Source organism: Oncorhynchus keta, unplaced genomic scaffold (assembly GCF_023373465.1).
Source record: "Oncorhynchus keta strain PuntledgeMale-10-30-2019 unplaced genomic scaffold, Oket_V2 Un_contig_6782_pilon_pilon, whole genome shotgun sequence".
In the NCBI taxonomy this organism is placed as follows: Eukaryota; Metazoa; Chordata; class Actinopteri; order Salmoniformes; family Salmonidae; genus Oncorhynchus; species Oncorhynchus keta.
The window spans coordinates 82,501-100,872 of record NW_026289059.1 but is presented as its reverse complement, the minus strand read 5'-3'; the positions used below and the strand labels follow the sequence as shown (position 1 = coordinate 100,872).

The 18,372-nt window shown below is 41.9% G+C and overlaps 2 protein-coding genes across 4 annotated transcripts; both read right to left on the bottom strand.

Moving 5' to 3' along the window:
- Positions 1 to 593: 593 nt before the first annotated feature.
- Positions 594 to 5,807, bottom strand: pard6ga (par-6 family cell polarity regulator gamma a). The gene is made up of 3 exons (XM_035766311.2): positions 5,469 to 5,807; positions 4,684 to 4,906; positions 594 to 4,037 (listed from the first exon to the last, which is right to left on the bottom strand). The coding sequence occupies exons 1-3, from the start codon at positions 5,799 to 5,801 to the stop codon at positions 2,977 to 2,979; spliced, it is 1,617 nt and encodes a 538-aa protein (XP_035622204.2). The 5' UTR covers positions 5,802 to 5,807; the 3' UTR covers positions 594 to 2,976.
- A 184-nt stretch (positions 5,808 to 5,991) lies between these two features.
- On the bottom strand, positions 5,992 to 16,814 carry zgc:136493 (uncharacterized protein LOC692276 homolog). Of its 3 annotated transcripts, none has more exons than XM_052511411.1 (6): positions 16,664 to 16,814; positions 14,213 to 14,591; positions 13,714 to 13,888; positions 12,984 to 13,159; positions 12,572 to 12,668; positions 5,992 to 7,630 (listed from the first exon to the last, which is right to left on the bottom strand). In XM_052511411.1, the coding sequence occupies exons 1-6, from the start codon at positions 16,733 to 16,735 to the stop codon at positions 7,477 to 7,479; spliced, it is 1,053 nt and encodes a 350-aa protein (XP_052367371.1). In that variant the 5' UTR covers positions 16,736 to 16,814; the 3' UTR covers positions 5,992 to 7,476. The 3 variants fall into 3 exon arrangements, with proteins under 3 accessions (XP_052367371.1, XP_052367372.1, XP_052367373.1); XM_052511412.1 differs by having other exon boundaries at positions 13,717 to 13,888; XM_052511413.1 differs by having other exon boundaries at positions 7,495 to 7,630; positions 12,542 to 12,668.
- Between the last annotated feature and the right edge of the window lie 1,558 nt (positions 16,815 to 18,372).

The window sequence follows — 18,372 nt, the reverse complement described above, 5'->3', positions numbered from 1 at the left end:
GTGACGTTTGCTCATTAACATATTGCATGGTCATGACCCTCCAATCAAATGAGTGTGTCTCTAATTCTTACCCTGGACCATTTTGAGCACAGTAGAATAATTGAGTTGACCTTGATCACCACTGGGGACCACACCTGTTGCCACCAGGTGTATCACACTCATCAATTCATATCATACCTGTTGCAGCTTGGGGCACCCTGTGAAATCACACCTATGGGGAATAAACTACAATAAGTATGGCATATCATGGCATATCTTCATATTGAATATAGAATACATATAGAATTTTAATGGAATACATATAGAATTCTAGAATTCAAATTGACACATTTAAGTATTTCTGGTCAATGTCATTTTTCCACAAGCAGAACATGACAACATGACAATATGACAACAAATATCATACCAGGTCAGAGGTGAGCTCAAGACAGGGTCAAGCATTAGGTACTTGAACAATATTTTTGATAACTTATCAGCAAGCATGGTCTACATGTGTATTGTTGAAGTGGGTCAGGGAGACTGTTTTGTTTAATCTTTGAGTTAAACCTATGGGCCTACTACTGTAAGCAAATCACAAATTACTGAAACTCTGGTTGATATTTAGCCCACATCCTCTTTAATCAAAGTCTGTGGACAGAAGGGCTGAAAACTCACAGATACAAATGCCAGTGGCTCACACAGTTCATAATGACACAATTCATAATGACACAGTTCATAATGACATAATTCAGAATGACACAGTTCATAATGACATAATTCATAATGACACAGTTCATAATGACACAATTCATAATGACAGTTCATAATGACATAATTCATAATGACATAATTCATAATGACACAGTTCATAATGACACAGTTCATAATGACACAATTCATAATGACACAGTTCATAATGACATAATTCATAATGACACAGTTCATAATGACACAGTTCATAATGACATAATGCATAATGACATAATTCATAATGACACAGTTCATAATGACATTCATAATGACAGTTCATAATGACATAATTCATAATGACACAGTTCATAATGACATAATTCATAATGACATAATTCATAATGACACAGTTCATAATGACACAATTCATAATGTCACAGTTCATAATGACATAATGCATAATGACATAATTCATAATGACAGTTCATAATGACATAATTCATAATGACACAGTTCATAATGACATAATTCATAATGACATAATTCATAATGACACAGTTCATAATGACACAATTCATAATGGCACAGTTCATAATGACATAATTCATAATGACATAATTCATAATGACAGTTCATAATGACACAATTCATAATGACACAGTTCATAATGACAGTTCATAATGACACAATTCATAATGACACAGTTCATAATGACATAATTCATAATGACACAGTTCATAATGACACAGTTCATAATGACAGTTCATAATGACACAATTCATAATGACACAGTTCATAATGTCACAGTTCATAATGACACAGTTCATAATGTCACAATTCATAATGACACAGTTCATAATGTCACAATTCATAATGACACAGTTCATAATGACACAGTTCATAATGACACAGTTCATAATGACACAGTTCATAATGTCACAGTTCATAATGACACAGTTCATAATGTCACAGTTCATAATGACACAGTTCATAATGACACAGTTCATAATGACAGTTCAGAATGTCACAGTTCATAATGACACAGTTCATAATGACACAGTTCATAATGACAGTTCATAATGAGACAGTTCATAATGACACAGTTCATAATGACATAATTCATAATGACACAGTTCATAATGACACAGTTCATAATGACATAATTCATAATGACACAGTTCATAATGACACAGTTCATAATGACACAATTCATAATGACACAGTTCATAATGACATTTGGGACACACGTAATGGCTTGATATTTTGGTAAGGTGATAGTTAAGGATTTATTCCTCATAAATGGCATTAGACATATTTATTTAACCATTATTTAACTAGACAAGTCAGTTAAGAACAAATTCTTATTTACAATGACGGGCCAATTGTGCGCCGCCCTATGGGACTCCCAATCACGGCCGGTTGTGATACAGTCTGGAATCGAACCAGGGTCTGTAGTGACGCCTCTAGCGCTGAGGTGCAGTGACATAGACCGCTGTGCCACTTGGGAGACATAATAAAACCACAACATTGCTGTAGCTTTAATAATACAATCTCTCTACACAATGCATCAGCAGTACATGTAAAGGACATGCACATTCACAGTATAACAACAAGTGCCAGAACTGGATTTACTTATAATTACATAATGGTGTTTCATGAATATTTCCATATTAAATACTTAGGCGCTCCGCTTTGTGGTTTCAAATGTGTTGAGACACTGACGCTGAGAGGGACAACATTTAAGTGGGTTCAAAAGGTCAGATCCCTGAATTCACAATGTATCATCAACACCCTATTCCCTTTATAGTGCACTACTTGTGACCAGGGTCCAGGTCAAAGCAGTGCGCTATATAGGAAATGGGGTGCCATTTGGGACTCAGCCAATAAGAAACGTCTCCTCCGTCTCAAGCATTGAAAAGTTATAACAAAGGCTGGCAGTGTCTGTAGCACAGGAGGTTGGTGGCACCTTAATTAGGGAGGACAGGCTCGTGGTAATGGCTGGAGCAGAATGAGTGGAATGGTATCAAATGCATCAAGCACATGGTTTAATCAAACACGTGTTTTATACCATACCATTCACTTAATTCTGGCCATTTTTATGTGCCGTCCCCCCCTCCCTGTGGTTTGTAGTGTTCTAGAATCTGACTGTAGAATCACAAGGTGATGACCATTCCATCCTCCCCTCAGCAGCCCCCTGTGGTTTGTAGTGTTCTAGAATCTGACTGTAGAATCACAAGGTGATGACCATTCCATCCTCCCCTCAGCAGCCCCCTGTGGTTTGTAGTGTTCTAGAATCTGACTGTAGAATCACAAGGTGATGACCATTCCGTCCTCCTCCACCCCTCCCCTCTGTAGCACCAGGCTGCGTCGTAGCTCTGTCCTCAGGGTGAGCAGGCTGCTGTGGTTAAACACACCTCCATTCATCTCCCTGATAGCTGGGCTGCTGCCGTAGTGCTGCTGCAGGGTCAGGTCTCGGTTCAGTCTGAGGTTCAGGTTAGTGAGGCTGGGTTGTGAGTGATAGGAGGTTGAGGAGATGACAGAGTAAGGTCGACGGGGAGGGCGTTGAGTGGATGGCCTAGGAGAAGGCCTAGGACTCTGCTGGGGCTGGGACCAAGCCTGGGAACGGGACGCTGTGGAGGTGGAGGCACTGGAGCGACGGGATGAGTTTCTGAGTCTTCTCTCAATCACAATGTCCAAGTCCTCGTCGCTCTGCAGCTCGTCATCAGTGAAGCTGTAGGCTCCCACACAGATGGGCATGCTGTGGTAACTCTGGCAGATGGGCATGCTGTGGTAACTCTGGCAGATGGGCATGCTGTGGTAACTCTGGTAGTCTAAAGAGCTGACACTGCCTGAGTTTATCCCCGACATCCAGCTGCCGGTACGCACTATGTTATTACGCTGGTTCACCGGCTTCACCGTGATGATAAGATTGTGACTGTTTGCGATCATCATGTCTGTGACCTGGTCTAACACCTTGCCCATCACCTCAATCCCATTCACCTCAAGCACCTGGTCGTTAATGGCCAGCAGCCCTGTGCTCTCAGCCAGGCCTCCAGGGACCAGCCGTGAGATGAAGATCCCAGGTACCTTCTCCAGGCCGTGGGGAGTCACCCTCACAGTAGTCCCATCGCGGATATAGAACCCCAGGGGCCTCTCTGAGCCCTGGCGGTAAAGGCGCACCCGGCGCTGAGATGCGGGCAGGAAATCTGTGTCAATAATGGACGAGATGGGACGGAAGTCCTGCGGCCTGCTGATGTGGACCGTGGGCCTTTTGCGGTTCCCGTCGCCGCGTGGCAGGGGGATCGCTGGCACCTTCCTCCGGCGGGTCACAGTGGCATTGGGGCAGAAGGTATTGTCGTCTACTTCCTCTGTGAAAAGGAAATCTGTTAGTATACGTCTTGAAAAGCAAAACTTGTCAAATGTACGAACTAGTCTAATTCCCATAAAAGCTACAATGCAACTAAACTGATGCATTGTTTGTTTTACTGTGTGGGTCAATGTGGGCAAGAAACAACGTCTGACTTAGCACAACAACCAGGGCATAAATCCTACTGTCAACATCAGAAGGGATTGCTGCAGAATATGTTCTGATTCTCTACAAACTATATAAACAGGAGTTCCTGAGGGTACATAGACAAGGGAAACAAATGTAGATAGTCCACCATGTAAAATAAACATACGGAAATAGCAGCGCACAGCAATTACGTGAAAATAAACATCAACCCTGGACAACTAAACGACTTCCCCTTCTGCTGCTGGTGGAGACACACATAAACAACCTCCCTGATGCAAACTCTGATAAATCCCGTATGACCGAAGGCTTGCAACAAGGATATTTGAATTCCAGTCTCAGCTTTGGATGGTATGTTATTGAAGCCTATCGATGTTACCTGGCTTTTATTACCTTTTTAATGACAGACAACCATAATAACTGGCTTAGTCTTGCATAATTACAGCTAGTTGTGTTTAGGGCTTCAGAGTAAAACAACTGTCTGGTCTGGTCTGGATGTATACCTTGTCTCTGTATGAAGATCCGCAGTAAGGTAGGAGCAGTGGTCACGGCCTTGCAGAAGTTGTCATCGTTATTGATGGGGAGTAGCTCTCCCTGGATATCTGCATAGCCAATGATGACATCAATGCTGGTTAGACGGTGCAGGCGCAGGATGAGCTTGTAGAAATCTTGGAACTCCCCGGGGTTGGAACGGCTAAGGGAAAACCTTCTGAACTCTGCTCCATACTAAAGACACAATGTTTCGGAGAAACTTTGAACGATAAAGAAAAGTTGCCCTTTCCATATTTATTAGACAAATCAAAGCAATTCATTGACGAATGCGTTTTTGATATTGAGTGTCAGCGATGTATTGGGCTACTGGACTAAACTAAGATTATATGGAGCAAATGTATACATGTACCTGTAGATCAGCCAAGGATTGTGAGCAGAACATCTATCTAGCTTAGTCATAATATTGGCTATTACATATGCAGGTAATAACACATTACTTAGAATCTAAAATATAATGTTATGACAGGTAAAACTGAAATGAATGGGTGAATGGACCACCAAATTGGTGGTAAACAGATTATTTCATACCATAAAAGCATAAACGCATATTTTTTTTAAAATGACAGTAGCCTACACCAGGGTGACATATTGGTTGTAGGACTATATATAATTTTAGTCAAGGACCGTTATTCTTCCATTTATCCGGAGCACATTGCGCAGCTAGACAGCATCCTCTCCAAATGGAACAATAGTCAGCCCATAAAACAGGATGCCCAACTCCCGCGCGGCTACTTACTTTGCTTTTCACTTCCACTGTCGCACGATACTGCAAAGAAGACTGCGATTTACTTAAACTCCGATTCATTTTCTTATTCTTCAGAACCCCACTGGGGTTCAGTTTGGGTTCAGTTTGGGTTCTGTGTGGGTTGTAGACTACTACGTCTGTGGGTTCAGTTTGATCCACTGTCTGCTGCCTGTGCGTAAAGTTACGCTTCTTCATACAAAGCCGTTTTCCCGTACTTCTGCGGGAGTAGTTACTGCTTTCTTCTGTCACATAAAAACAACTGTGTTGTTCCTCGCTGACTGGTGCGGGACCGGGGCCGAAGGATTGGGTAAAGTTAACCATCATGACATCACCGCCCCCATCCTTTCCATAGCTTCCCTCTCCTCTCCACCGGAGGACGCAGTTTCTTCTCTTAAATGCTGTAGGGTGGATTACATTGGACTACTAAATATCTTATAACTTTGCGTCAGATTTACTAAATATGTATAACATTTGATGTTTATATCTGTGACGCATTAATACACAACAAAAAACACATGTGTGTCAAGTTGTTTATTTTGCAGTTAGAAATACAGTGTGCATAATGCTCTAAACCTTTCTAATCAGTGGTTATAATGAGTTAAATCAACAGTCAATATTAAGTGATATAAATGACAGTACATGTCCATGTACTGTCTGAGAAGGCATATTCACCATTCAGAAGCAATATATTCAATTTCTATCCAACATTCTATTTTCTATAGTGTCATAACTTCTATAGAATTTTCCAGGACGGAGCTATGATTTGGTGCTTATTAATGTGGATGGTGAAGACTTCTCTGATCAGTGACACTGCTGCATTGTGGTGGCTAAGTCTCAATACTAAATATCTCATTTTCCTCCTCTCCTTTCCTTCATCCCCGCAGGATAGATTTACCCCATCGTCCTCCTTCCTTCCACATTCTGCTAGATCAGTGATGGTGGAAGTTAGGACCCTCTAAGGCAGGTCTTCTACAACAATGGTTCCCAAACTGAGAGGTCGGCAGGGGGAGGGAGGGGGTCCCCCCCAATTATTATTATTATTATTATTTATTTTTTAAAGGAATTCAGTCTGGCTTTAAACTTACTTTTGAAAGTTGTAATAGTAGAATGCACAAGGTGCAACTGTGAAATTGAGTGGTGCATCATCAGTTCCTCTTGTCACGTGTGATTGCAGACCTTAGTATAACTGGTCTGAAATGTCCAGATCAACTAGCCCATATTATTATTATTATTTATTATTATGTCAGCTAACGGGTTTTTTTATTTTGATTTTTTAGCCCATAGATATTGTGGTCATTTTTTTTATCACACAAATATCACATGTATACACATTAGACAAGGCAAAATGTATGGAATTGCAATAATATTTTTGCTTTAAAACTGCAACATTTGATTTGCGCCCCTTGACAAAATGTGTTGAATTGCAGGAAATAAGCTTTAAACCTGCAAAATTCTCTCCACCAACAAGGGTGTGAACAGTTTGTGTCATGAACATTGCTTGTGCCCACAGAAATAGACGTGGCTCGGGATGTTCCCCAATGCTGGAAGGGGGGCACCCCGAGGACCCCAGAGGGCCGCACTGAAAGTGTTGTATTTCCTTGCCGTCAAAATGTGAGAAAAGAAAAATAGTCCTTTATCCATCATTTTAGAAATTTGCTCCCTGACTGTGTAGCTCTAATTTCTGGGATTATTAGCGAGCTGGACACAGTCAAGATACTGTATGAATGTTTCCTAAATATTTGAGGCTACTCGAACCACCCATGGGCCGGATTGGACCCCCTCGTGTGCAGGGCCGTATGTTTGACACCCTGCTCTAAGGCATGGCAGCTAGTTAAAACTGGCATGGAGGGTCCAGGGTGGTTCCTGAGGAATAGGGTGAAGTTGCCCCTAGATGCCGATTTTGGTTTTACATTTAGCATTTTGCCCACTAATGGTTCAGGTTAGGATTGGGGGAATAGAAACTGATCCTAGATCTGTACCTAGAGGAAACTTCTCTGACCTACACCTTGACCTCATCAGGAGGATGGTTCCCTCCTAGTACTGCCAGGGCATTGGTCACCATCTTCTCCACCATTATCTGCGTCGTCTCAACGGAGTTGGTCCCTATGTGGGGCAGGATGATGACGTTTGGAAGAGCAGCAAGGGGGTGGCCTCTGTCCAGGAAAAAATAAACAGAAATGTGTTATTTGAGGGTTATACAAGTGCCTAAAGAAAGTATTTTCAAAAATGTAACTAGGCCACTCAGGAACCTTCACTATCTTCTTGGTAGATTTGGCTTTGTGTTGTAGGTTATTGTTCTGCCGAAGCAGGTTTTCATCTAGGATTGTGCTAAGCTTCATCCTGCTTTTTTTCATCCTGAAAAACACCCCGTCTTTGCCAATGTCAAACATACCCACACCAAGCTTGAAAATAAAGAGGCAGTTACTCAGTGATGTGTTGGATTTGCCCCAAACATAAAGCTTTGCATTTAGGCCAAAAAAGTGTATTCCTTTGCCATGTTTTAGTTTTTTTACAGTATTATTTTAGTGCCTTTATCCATACATATACTGTATATGAATGTTTTGGGAAAAATGTATTCTGTATATTTGTATTCCTCTTTTCCCTCTGTCGTTTAGGTCATTGTGGGGTCACTACAATGTTGTTGATCCATCCTCCGTTTTCTCCCATCACAGCCACTAAGCTCTGTAGCTGTTTTCAAATTCCCAATGGCCTCATGGTGACATTCCTAAGCAGTTTCCTTCCTGTCCTGCAGCTCAGTTCAGAAGGACGACTGCATCTTTGATGTGTTTGGGTGATTTAATACATCATCCACAGCATAATTATTAACTTGACTAAGATATATTCAATGTCCGATTTGTTATTGTTACCCATCTACCAATCACTGGTTCAGGGTATCAGTCTAACATTGGTAGAGGTTCTTGGTATCAGTCTAACATTGGTAAGGGTTCAGGGTATCAGTCTAACATTGGTAAGGGTTTAGGGTATCAGTCTAACATTGGTAGGGGTTCATGGTATCAGTCTAACATTGGTAAGGGTTTAGGGTATCAGTCTAACATTGGTAGGGGTTTAGGGTATCAGTCTAACATTGGTAAGGGTTTAGGGTATCAGTCTAACATTGGTAGGGGTTCAGGGTATCAGTCTAACATTGGTAGGGGTTCAGGGTATCAGTCTAACATTGGTAGGGGTTTAGGGTATCAGTCTAACATTGGTAGCGGTTCATGGTATCAGTCTAACATTGGTAGGGATTCAGGGTATCAGTCTAACATTGGTAAGGGTTTAGGGTATCAGTCTAACATTGGTAGGGGTTTAGGGTATCAGTCTAACATTGGTAGGGGTTCAGGGTATCAGTCTAACATTGGTAGAGGTTCTTGGTATCAGTCTAACATTGGTAGGGGTTTAGGGTATCAGTCTAACATTGGTAGGGGTTCAGGGTATCAGTCTAACATTGGTAGGGGTTTAGGGTATCAGTCTAACATTGGTAGGGGTTTAGGGTATCAGTCTAACATTGGTAAGGGTTCAGGGTATCAGTCTAACATTGGTAAGGGTTTAGGGTATCAGCCTAACATTGGTAGGGGTTCATGGTATCAGTCTAACATTGGTAGAGGTTCATGGTATCAGTCTAACATTGGTAGGGGTTCATTGTATCAGTCTAACATTGGTAGAGGTTCATGGTATCAGTCTAACATTGGTAGAGGTTCATGGTATCAGTCTAACATTGGTAGGGGTTCATTGTATCAGTCTAACATTGGTAGAGGTTCATGGTATCAGTCTAACATTGGTAGGGGTTTAGGGTATCAGCCTAACAATGGTAGGGGTTCATTGTATCAGTCTAACATTGGTAGGGGTTTAGGGTATCAGTCTAACATTGCTAGAGGTTTAGGGTATCAGTCTAACATTGGTAAGGGTTTAGGGTATCAGTCTAACATTGGTAGGGGTTTAGGGTATCAGTCTAACATTGCTAGAGGTTTAGGGTATCAGTCTAACATTGGTAAGGGTTTAGGGTATCAGTCTAACATTGGTAAGGTTTTAGGGTATCAGTCTAACATTGCTAGAGGTTTAGGGTATCAGTCTAACATTGGTAGGGGTTCATGGTATCAGTCTAACATTGGTAGGGGTTTAGGGTATCAGTCTAACATTGGTAGGGGTTCATGGTATCAGTCTAACATTGGTAGGGGTTTAGGGTATCAGTCTAACATTGGTAGGGGTTCTTGGTATCAGTCTAACATTGGTAGGGATTCATGGTATCAGTCTAACATTGGTAGGGGTTCATGGTATCAGTCTAACATTGGTAGGGGTTTAGGGTATCAGTCTAACATTGGTAGGGGTTTAGGGTATCACTCTAACATTGGTAGGGGTTTAGGGTATCAGTCTAACATTGGTAGGGGTTTAGGGTATCAGTCTAACATTGGTAGGGGTTTAGGGTATCAGTCTAACATTGGTAGGGGTTCAGGGTATCAGTCTAACATTGGTAGGGGTTTAGGGTATCAGTCTAACATTGGTAGAGGTTCAGGGTATCAGTCTAACATTGGTAGGGATTCAGGGTATCAGTCTAACATTGGTAAGGGTTTAGGGTATCAGTCTAACATTGGTAGGGGTTTAGGGTATCAGTCTAACATTGGTAGGGGTTCAGGGTATCAGTCTAACATTGGTAGAGGTTCATGGTATCAGTCTAACATTGGTAGGGGTTTAGGGTATCAGTCTAACATTGGTAGGGGTTTAGGGTATCAGTCTAACATTGGTAGGGGTTTAGGGTATCAGTCTAACATTGGTAGGGGTTTAGGGTATCAGTCTAACATTGGTAAGGGTTCAGGGTATCAGTCCAACATTGGTAAGGGTTTAGGGTATCAGCCTAACAATGGTAGGGGTTCATTGTATCAGTCTAACATTGGTAGAGGTTCATGGTATCAGTCTAACATTGGTAGGGGTTCATGGTATCAGTCTAACATTGGTAGAGGTTCATGGTATCAGTCTAACATTGGTAGGGGTTTAGGGTATCAGCCTAACAATGGTAGGGGTTCATTGTATCAGTCTAACATTGGTAGGGGTTTAGGGTATCAGTCTAACATTGGTAGAGGTTTAGGGTATCAGTCTAACATTGGTAAGGGTTTAGGGTATCAGTCTAACATTGGTAGGGGTTTAGGGTATCAGTCTAACATTGCTAGAGGTTTAGGGTATCAGTCTAACATTGGTAGATTTAGGGTATCAGTCTAACATTGGTAGGGGTTTAGGGACCATCAGTCTAACATTGCTAGAGGTTTAGGGTATCAGTCTAACATTGGTAGGGTTTAGGGTATCAGTCTAACATTGGTAGGGTTTAGGGTATCAGTCTAACATTGCTAGAGGTTTAGGGTATCAGTCTAACATTGGTAGGGGTTCATGGTATCAGTCTAACATTGGTAGGGGTTCATGGTATCAGTCTAACATTGGTAGGGGTTCATGGTATCAGTCTAACATTGGTAGGGGTTTAGGGTATCAGTCTAACATTGGTAGGGGTTCTTGACCATCAGTCTAACATTGGTAGGGATTCATGGTATCAGTCTAACATTGGTAGGGGTTCAGGTATCAGTCTAACATTGGTAGGGGTTTAGGGTATCAGTCTAACATTGGTAGGGGTTTAGATCACAGCCTAACATTGGTAGGGGTTTAGGGTATCAGTCTAACATTGGTAGGGGTTTAGGGTATCAGTCTTACATTGGTAGGGGTTTAGGGTATCAGTCTAACATTGGTAGGGATTCAGGGTATCAGTCTAACATTGGTAGGGGTTTAGGGTATCACTCTAACATTGGTAGGGGTTTAGGGTATCAGTCTAACATTGGTAGGGGTTTAGGGTATCAGTCTAACATTGGTAGGGGTTTAGGGTATCAGTCTTACATTGGTAGGGGTTCTTGGTATCAGTCTAACATTGGTAGGGATTCAGGGTATCAGTCTAACATTGGTAGGGGTTTAGGGTATCAGTCTAACATTGGTAGGGGTTTACGGTATCAGTCTAACATTGGTAAGGGTATCAGTCTAACATTGGTAGGGGTTTAGGGTATCAGTCTTACATTGGTAGGGGTTCAGGGTATCAGTCTAACATTGGTAGGGGTTCAGGGTATCAGTCTAACATTGGTAAGGGTTTAGGGTATCATTCTAACATTGGTAAGGGTTTAGGGTATCAGTCTAACATTGCTAGAGGTTTAGGGTATCAGTCTAACATTGGTAGGGGTTTAGGGTATCAGTCTAACATTGGTAGGGGTTCAGGGTATCAGTCTAACATTGGTAGGGGTTCAGGGTATCAGTCTAACATTGGTAAGGGTTTAGGGTATCATTCTAACATTGGTAAGGGTTTAGGGTATCAGTCTAACATTGCTAGAGGTTTAGGGTATCAGTCTAACATTGGTAGGGGTTCAGGGTATCAGTCTAACATTGGTAGGGGTTCAGGGTATCAGTCTAACATTGGTAGAGGTTCTTGGTATCAGTCTAACATTGGTAAGGGTTTAGGGTATCAGTCTAACATTGCTAGAGGTTTAGGGTATCAGTCTAACATTGGTAGGGGTTTAGGGTATCAGTCTAACATTGGTAAGGGTTTAGGGTATCAGTCTAACATTGGTAGGGGTTCATGGTATCAGTCTAACATTGGTAGGGGTTCATGGTATCAGTCTAACATTGGTAGGGGTTTAGGGTATCAGTCTAACATTGCTAGAGGTTCTTGGTATCAGTCTAACATTGGTAGGGGTTTAGGGTATCAGTCTAACATTGGTAGGGGTTTATGGTATCAGTCTAACATTGGTAGGGGTTCATGGTATCAGTCTAACATTGCTAGAGGTTTAGGGTATCAGTCTAACATTGGTAGGGGTTTAGGGTATCAGTCTAACATTGGTAGGGGTTTAGGGTATCAGTCTAACATTGGTAGGGGTTCATGGTATCAGTCTAACATTGGTAGGGGTTCATGGTATCAGTCTAACATTGCTAGAGGTTTAGGGTATCAGTCTAACATTGGTAGGGGTTTAGGGTATCAGTCTAACATTGGTAAGGGTTTAGGGTATCAGTCTAACATTGGTAGGGGTTCATGGTATCAGTCTAACATTGGTAGGGGTTCATGGTATCAGTCTAACATTGGTAGGGGTTCAGGATAAGTCACATCCAGTGCAGCGGCTCGGATCACTTTCTTCTGGAGTGCTTCCACCAACGCATCTTGGTCTACAACGAGGCCTGTGAAAACAAATGCTCCAATGTTAATTACATTTGTTATGGGAGTTAAGAGTCTGATCACAATAACTTTAGGGTGAATCTAACTTTAGGTCCTTGTGTGTGGCTCACATTTTGTACAATGCTCTAATTTACATCAATGCATGATTTACGTGGAAGTCGTCATTTCTTCCACCCATAGATCTCAGGTCAGGATTTAGTCTTATGTGTGTCAGGTCCATAGATATAGAATCACTGACTTACTGCTACGGGGACACTCATAATGACCTGAATGGGGAGGGCCATTCTACCTATTCTAACTCTATGGTCTGGTCATACCTCTACTGATGTTGATGAGAGTGCTGGTAGGTTTCATCATGGCTAGTTCCTTGGCACCGATCAGTTTCTGGGTGGCAGGTGACAGGTTCACCACCACCATCACAAAGTCTGACTTCTGGAGCAGATCCTCCATGTTGGCACAGTACATCGCTCCCACTGCTCTCTCTTCCTCTTTCCTGGAAAGAAAGAAAATACAAGTAAAGAAACCACAATCACATTGTCTTTAGAATAAATTAAAGATGACAGAAGTCCGTTTGGCTACTGAGTCTGTGTTACAGTGAGTTTAGAGTTAAAATCCTAATTTAGTTTGAATAAGTAAATGGGTAGTAAATTAATGAACAGGGTGAATGTGTAGCTTTCAGAATCACAAAGCAGACCAATGTCGAAACCTAAACCTTAACCACAGCCATACTACTGTCTAGATTGAGACCACAGCCATACTACTGTCTAGATTGAGACCACAGCCATACTACTGTCTAGATTGAGACCACAGCCATACTACTGTCTAGATTGAGACCACAGCCATACTACTGTCTAGATTGAGACCACAGCCATACTACTGTCTAGATTGAGACTACAGCCATACTACTGTCTAGATTGAGAACACAGCCATTCTACTGTCTAGATTGAATAACGTCCTGCTGATTTCATTTGACCAGCATTTGATGTACTTTGGATGTAAGGTGTCTGAGTGTGTTTGGAAACTATGTCAAATCAAATGTATTATTACCACCTGCGGTTCCTGTTATGATAGAGGATCTTCATATCAAACGCCTGGGCCCTCCTGGCCACCTTGTATCCTATCCTCCCCATACCGATGATGCCTAGGGTGGCCCCACTGACGTCCATACCCATGGAGCTCTCTGGCAAGTCCTCATTGTTGTGGGTTAGGGTGTAATGGTGACCTGTAGGAATATGATAAGCAATAGAAGGGGTTTCATTCTGTCACTTTGTGGGCGGGTTCCCCCGGAAACAGATTAAGACTAGTCCTGGATTAAAAAGCACTTTCAATAGAGATTCTTCATTGAGCATTGAATTATTTTATTTTACCCCTTTACAGAGCCTGGGCGCGAACCCAGGGTCTCTGGTGGCACAGCTGGCGCTGCAGTACAGCGCCCTTAACCACTGCGCCACCCGGGAGGCCTGAGCATTCTTCTTAATCCAGAACTAGACTTCATCTGTGTATGGGAAAGGACTAACTCTGAGATTCTGCCATACTGTAGGCCTACCTTCGACGATCTTCCTTGCAGACGCCAGCATCAAACCCATCCCGATGTCGGCAGTGGCGTTGTCAACAACATGAGGGGTGTTGCACACCTTCACCCCAAAGCTGTTGATCATGGGTATGTCCAGATGGTTCACTCCCACCCCTCCGTTAACCACCACCTTGAGGTTAGGCAGAGACTGCATCAGACCTCTGTCAACTTTCAGGGCAACGCCCCATACAAACACTGCTTTGACCTGTTCTGACAGATTCTTCTGATCTAGCAGGAATGTCTCGTATGGGATAATGGTGAAGTGTTTCTCGACAACAGGTGCAAAGCATTTGTAGATGCCTCCAGGTGCTCCGAAGGTAGTGGCCAGTATGCAGGGCTTCTCCATGTTGATCTGAATGAGAATAAATCAACCATAGCATTTGAATGATTCTATTTATATATATATATATATCTATGTATATATATATATATATACAGTGCCTTGCGAAAGTATTCGGCCCCCTTGAACTTTGCGACCTTTTGCCACATTTCAGGCTTCAAACATAAAGATATAAAACTATTTTTTTGTGAAGAATCAACAACAAGTGGGACACAATCATGAAGTGGAACGACATTTATTGGATATTTCAAACTTTTTTAACAAATCAAAAACTGAAAAATTGGGCGTGCAAAATTATTCAGCCCCCTTAAGTTAATACTTTGTAGCGCCACCTTTTACTGCGATTACAGCTGTAAGTCGCTTGGGGTATGTCTCTATCAGTTTTGCACATCGAGAGACTGAAATTTTTTCCCATTCCTCCTTGCAAAACAGCTCGAGCTCAGTGAGGTTGGATGGAGAGCATTTGTGAACAGCAGTTTTCAGTTCTTTCCACAGATTCTCGATTGGATTCAGGTCTGGACTTTGACTTGGCCATTCTAACACCTGGATATGTTTATTTTTGAACCATTCCATTGTAGATTTTGCTTTATGTTTTGGATCATTGTCTTGTTAGAAGACAAATCTCTGTCCCAGTCTCAGGTCTTTTGCAGACTCCATCAGGTTCTCTTCCAGAATGGTCCTGTATTTGGCTCCATCCATCTCCCCATCAATTTTAACCATCTTCCCTGTCCCTGCTGAAGAAAAGCAGGCCCAAACCATGATGCTGCCACCACCATGTTTGACAGTGGGGATGGTGTGTTCAGGGTGATGAGCTGTGTTGCTTTTTACGCCAAACATAACGTTTTGCATTGTTGCCAAAAAGTTCAATTTTGGTTTCATCTGACCAGAGCACCTTCTTCCACATGTTTGGTGTGTCTCCCAGGTGGCTTGTGGCAAACTTTAAACAACACTTTTTATGGATATCTTTAAGAAATGGCTTTCTTCTTGCCACTCTTCCATAAAGGCCAGATTTGTGCAATATACGACTGATTGTTGTCCTATGGACAGAGTCTCCCACCTCAGCTGTAGATCTCTGCAGTTCATCCAGAGTGATCATGGGCCTCTTGGCTGCATCTCTGATCAGTCTTCTCGTTGTATGAGCTGAAAGTTTAGAGGGACGGCCAGGTCTTGGTAGATTTGCAGTGGTCTGATACTCCTTCCATTTCAATATTATCGCTTGCACAGTGCTCCTTGGGATGTTTAAAGCTTGGGAAATCTTTTTGTATCCAAATCCGGCTTTAAACTTCTTCACAACAGTATCTCGGACCTGCCTGGTGTGTTCCTTGTTCTTCATGATGCTCTCTGCGCTTTTAACGGACCTCTGAGACTATCACAGTGCAGGTGCATTTATACGGAGACTTGATTACACACAGGTGGATTGTATTTATCATCATTAGTTATTTAGGTCAACATTGGATCATTCAGAGATCCTCACTGAACTTCTGGAGAGAGTTTGCTGCACTGAAAGTAAAGGGGCTGAATAATTTTGCACGCCCAATTTTTCAGTTTTTGATTTGTTAAAAAAGTTTGAAATATCCAATAAATGTCGTTCCACTTCATGATTGTGTCCCACTTGTTGTTGATTCTTCACAAAAAAAATACAGTTTTATATCTTTATGTTTGAAGCCTGAAATGTGGCAAAAGGTCGCAAAGTTCAAGGGGGCCGAATACTTTCGCAAGGCACTGTATATATTCTAATCATTCTATTTCAATGGCATACAACATAACGTTTATGGAACAATAAACGGAGAAGAACGCTTTGGATATCACTATAATCGTCAACTGTTTTCACAATTGTTTCAAAATGTAGAACAATACAATAGAGTAGCCATTTCAGATTGTAAATGCATTCTAACCAATTCTAATTTTCCAAAAGATCATTCACTGTAAACCTTCTTCAGGTTTAACGGTCAATCTACTGTATGTCGAGATTCGTCTGCAACAGTCCGCTATCAAAGCTCAGAAGTCACTACGTAAACAAAATAGTCTAAATAAACATTTTCTTCGTCAAGACATGATCATAAAAGTATATTTCACTTCCATACCAGTTGGGATATTGTGCGCGTTCCTCCAAATGACAGCTGTGGAGTCTTCAATCTTTGTATCAAATGGAACATGTCATGTCTGTCTGACAGCCAGGCGCGATGAATCAACTACCGTTTCACCGATGAAAGGAGGCTTCGTCTGTGAAATATTCACATGCTAATGGGAAGAAGACAAACATTAATCCACTAACCCACTCTGTCCTACATAACAGAGTATATAGCGACAGATAATCAACTCAAGAGAGATCGAGTTCTAAAACTTCTCTAAAACCTCAAACTGTGTGTGGTATGCATTAGTGGTTTACATGTTGACTTCATGTTTATGTTTAAGTCTAAAGCATCTACATCAGACTGTCCTAAAAAATAATCAGACTGTCCTACAACATCATCATCATCATCATCATCATCATCAAACTGTCCTAAAACATTAGCATCGGACTGTCCTAAGACAACAGCAGACTGTCCTAAAACATCAATATCAGACTGTCCTAAAACATCATCATCAGACTGTCCTAAAACATCATCATCAGACTGTCCTAAAACATCATCAGACTGACCTAAAACATCGACACAGACTGTGTGTGTGTGTGTGTGTGTGCGTGTGTGTGTGTGTAAGACTGTGTGTGTGTGTGTGTGTGTGTGTGTGTGTGTGTGTGTGTGTGTGTGTGTGTGTGTGTGTGTGTGTGTGTGTGTGTGTGTAAGACTGTGTGTGCGTGTGCGTGTGCGTGTGTGTGTGTGTGTGTGTGTGTGTGTGTGTGTGTGAAAGACCGTGTGTGTGTGTGTGTGTGTGTGTGTGTGTGTGTGTGTGTGTGTGTGTGTGTGTGTGTGTGTGTGTGTGTGTGTGTGTGTGTGTGTGTGTGTGTGTGTGTGTGTGTGTGTGTGTGTGTGTGTGTGTGTGTGTGTGAAAGACTGTGTGTGTGAAAGACTGTGTGTGTGTGTGTGTGTGTGTGCTAGTTTCATGAGAATCAGAGTTTGCATTTGTATTTATTTGTTTACTTGTAATGACCAAGATGACTAAAAGTAAATCCAGTTTCAGTAAGCCTGCCCATATGTCCAGCAGGGGGAATAATACACACGTCCCACAGAGCTCGAGATCTGCCTCATTCATTTCTAATGATCAGCTAGTATTACTCTGGTCATGTTATACTGCCCTTCCTTACTTTAACAAGAATGAATGAAGCCTTTAGAGGCTGACTACCAGATCATTTGTCAACTCAAGTCTAAACGCCAGTTCACATGATTGTAATGAGGGGTCCACCTCAGCCTATACACCTGAAATCAAGTCGTCATGACAAACATCACCAACCATCCACACACACACACACACACACACACACACACACACACACACACACACACACACACACACACACACACACACACACACACACACACACACACACACTTTAAATACACCAGTGAAACCATTAGAATGTGAATATAGACATTAATAGTCTACAACCTCCCCCTTTCTTTCCTCATTCACAGTCTAACAGTAGGCTCTCTGTTTCTAATGTAGAAATGTAAACTAAGGTCCTCATTCACAGTCTAACAGTAGGCTCTCTGTTTCTAATGTAGAAATGTCAACTAAGGTCCTCATTCACAGTCTAACAGTAGGCTCTCTGTTTCTAATGTAGAAATGTCAACTAAGGTCCTCATTCACAGTCTAACAGTAGGCTCTCTGTTTCTAATTTAGAAATGTCAACTAA

What these genes read in the sequence shown, in the direction of transcription:
- zgc:136493 (XM_052511411.1), bottom strand. Translation starts at nt 16,735, where the DNA reads ATGTTCCATTTGATACAAAGATTGAAGACTCCACAGCTGTCATTTGGA. An exon ending in TCTCATCAACATCAGTAGAG is followed by an intron (nt 12,669 to 12,983) that starts GTATGACCAGAC and finishes TTGTTTTCACAG; the next exon opens with GCCTCGTTGTAGACCAAGAT. An exon ending in TATCCTGAACCCCTACCAAT is followed by an intron (nt 7,631 to 12,571) that starts GTTAGACTGATA and finishes TTTCCTGGACAG; the next exon opens with AGGCCACCCCCTTGCTGCTC.
- pard6ga (XM_035766311.2), bottom strand. Translation starts at nt 5,801, where the DNA reads ATGATGGTTAACTTTACCCAATCCTTCGGCCCCGGTCCCGCACCAGTC. An exon ending in CAGTGGAAGTGAAAAGCAAA is followed by an intron (nt 4,907 to 5,468) that starts GTAAGTAGCCGC and finishes TTGTGTCTTTAG; the next exon opens with TATGGAGCAGAGTTCAGAAG. An exon ending in GATCTTCATACAGAGACAAG is followed by an intron (nt 4,038 to 4,683) that starts GTATACATCCAG and finishes TCCTTTTCACAG; the next exon opens with AGGAAGTAGACGACAATACC.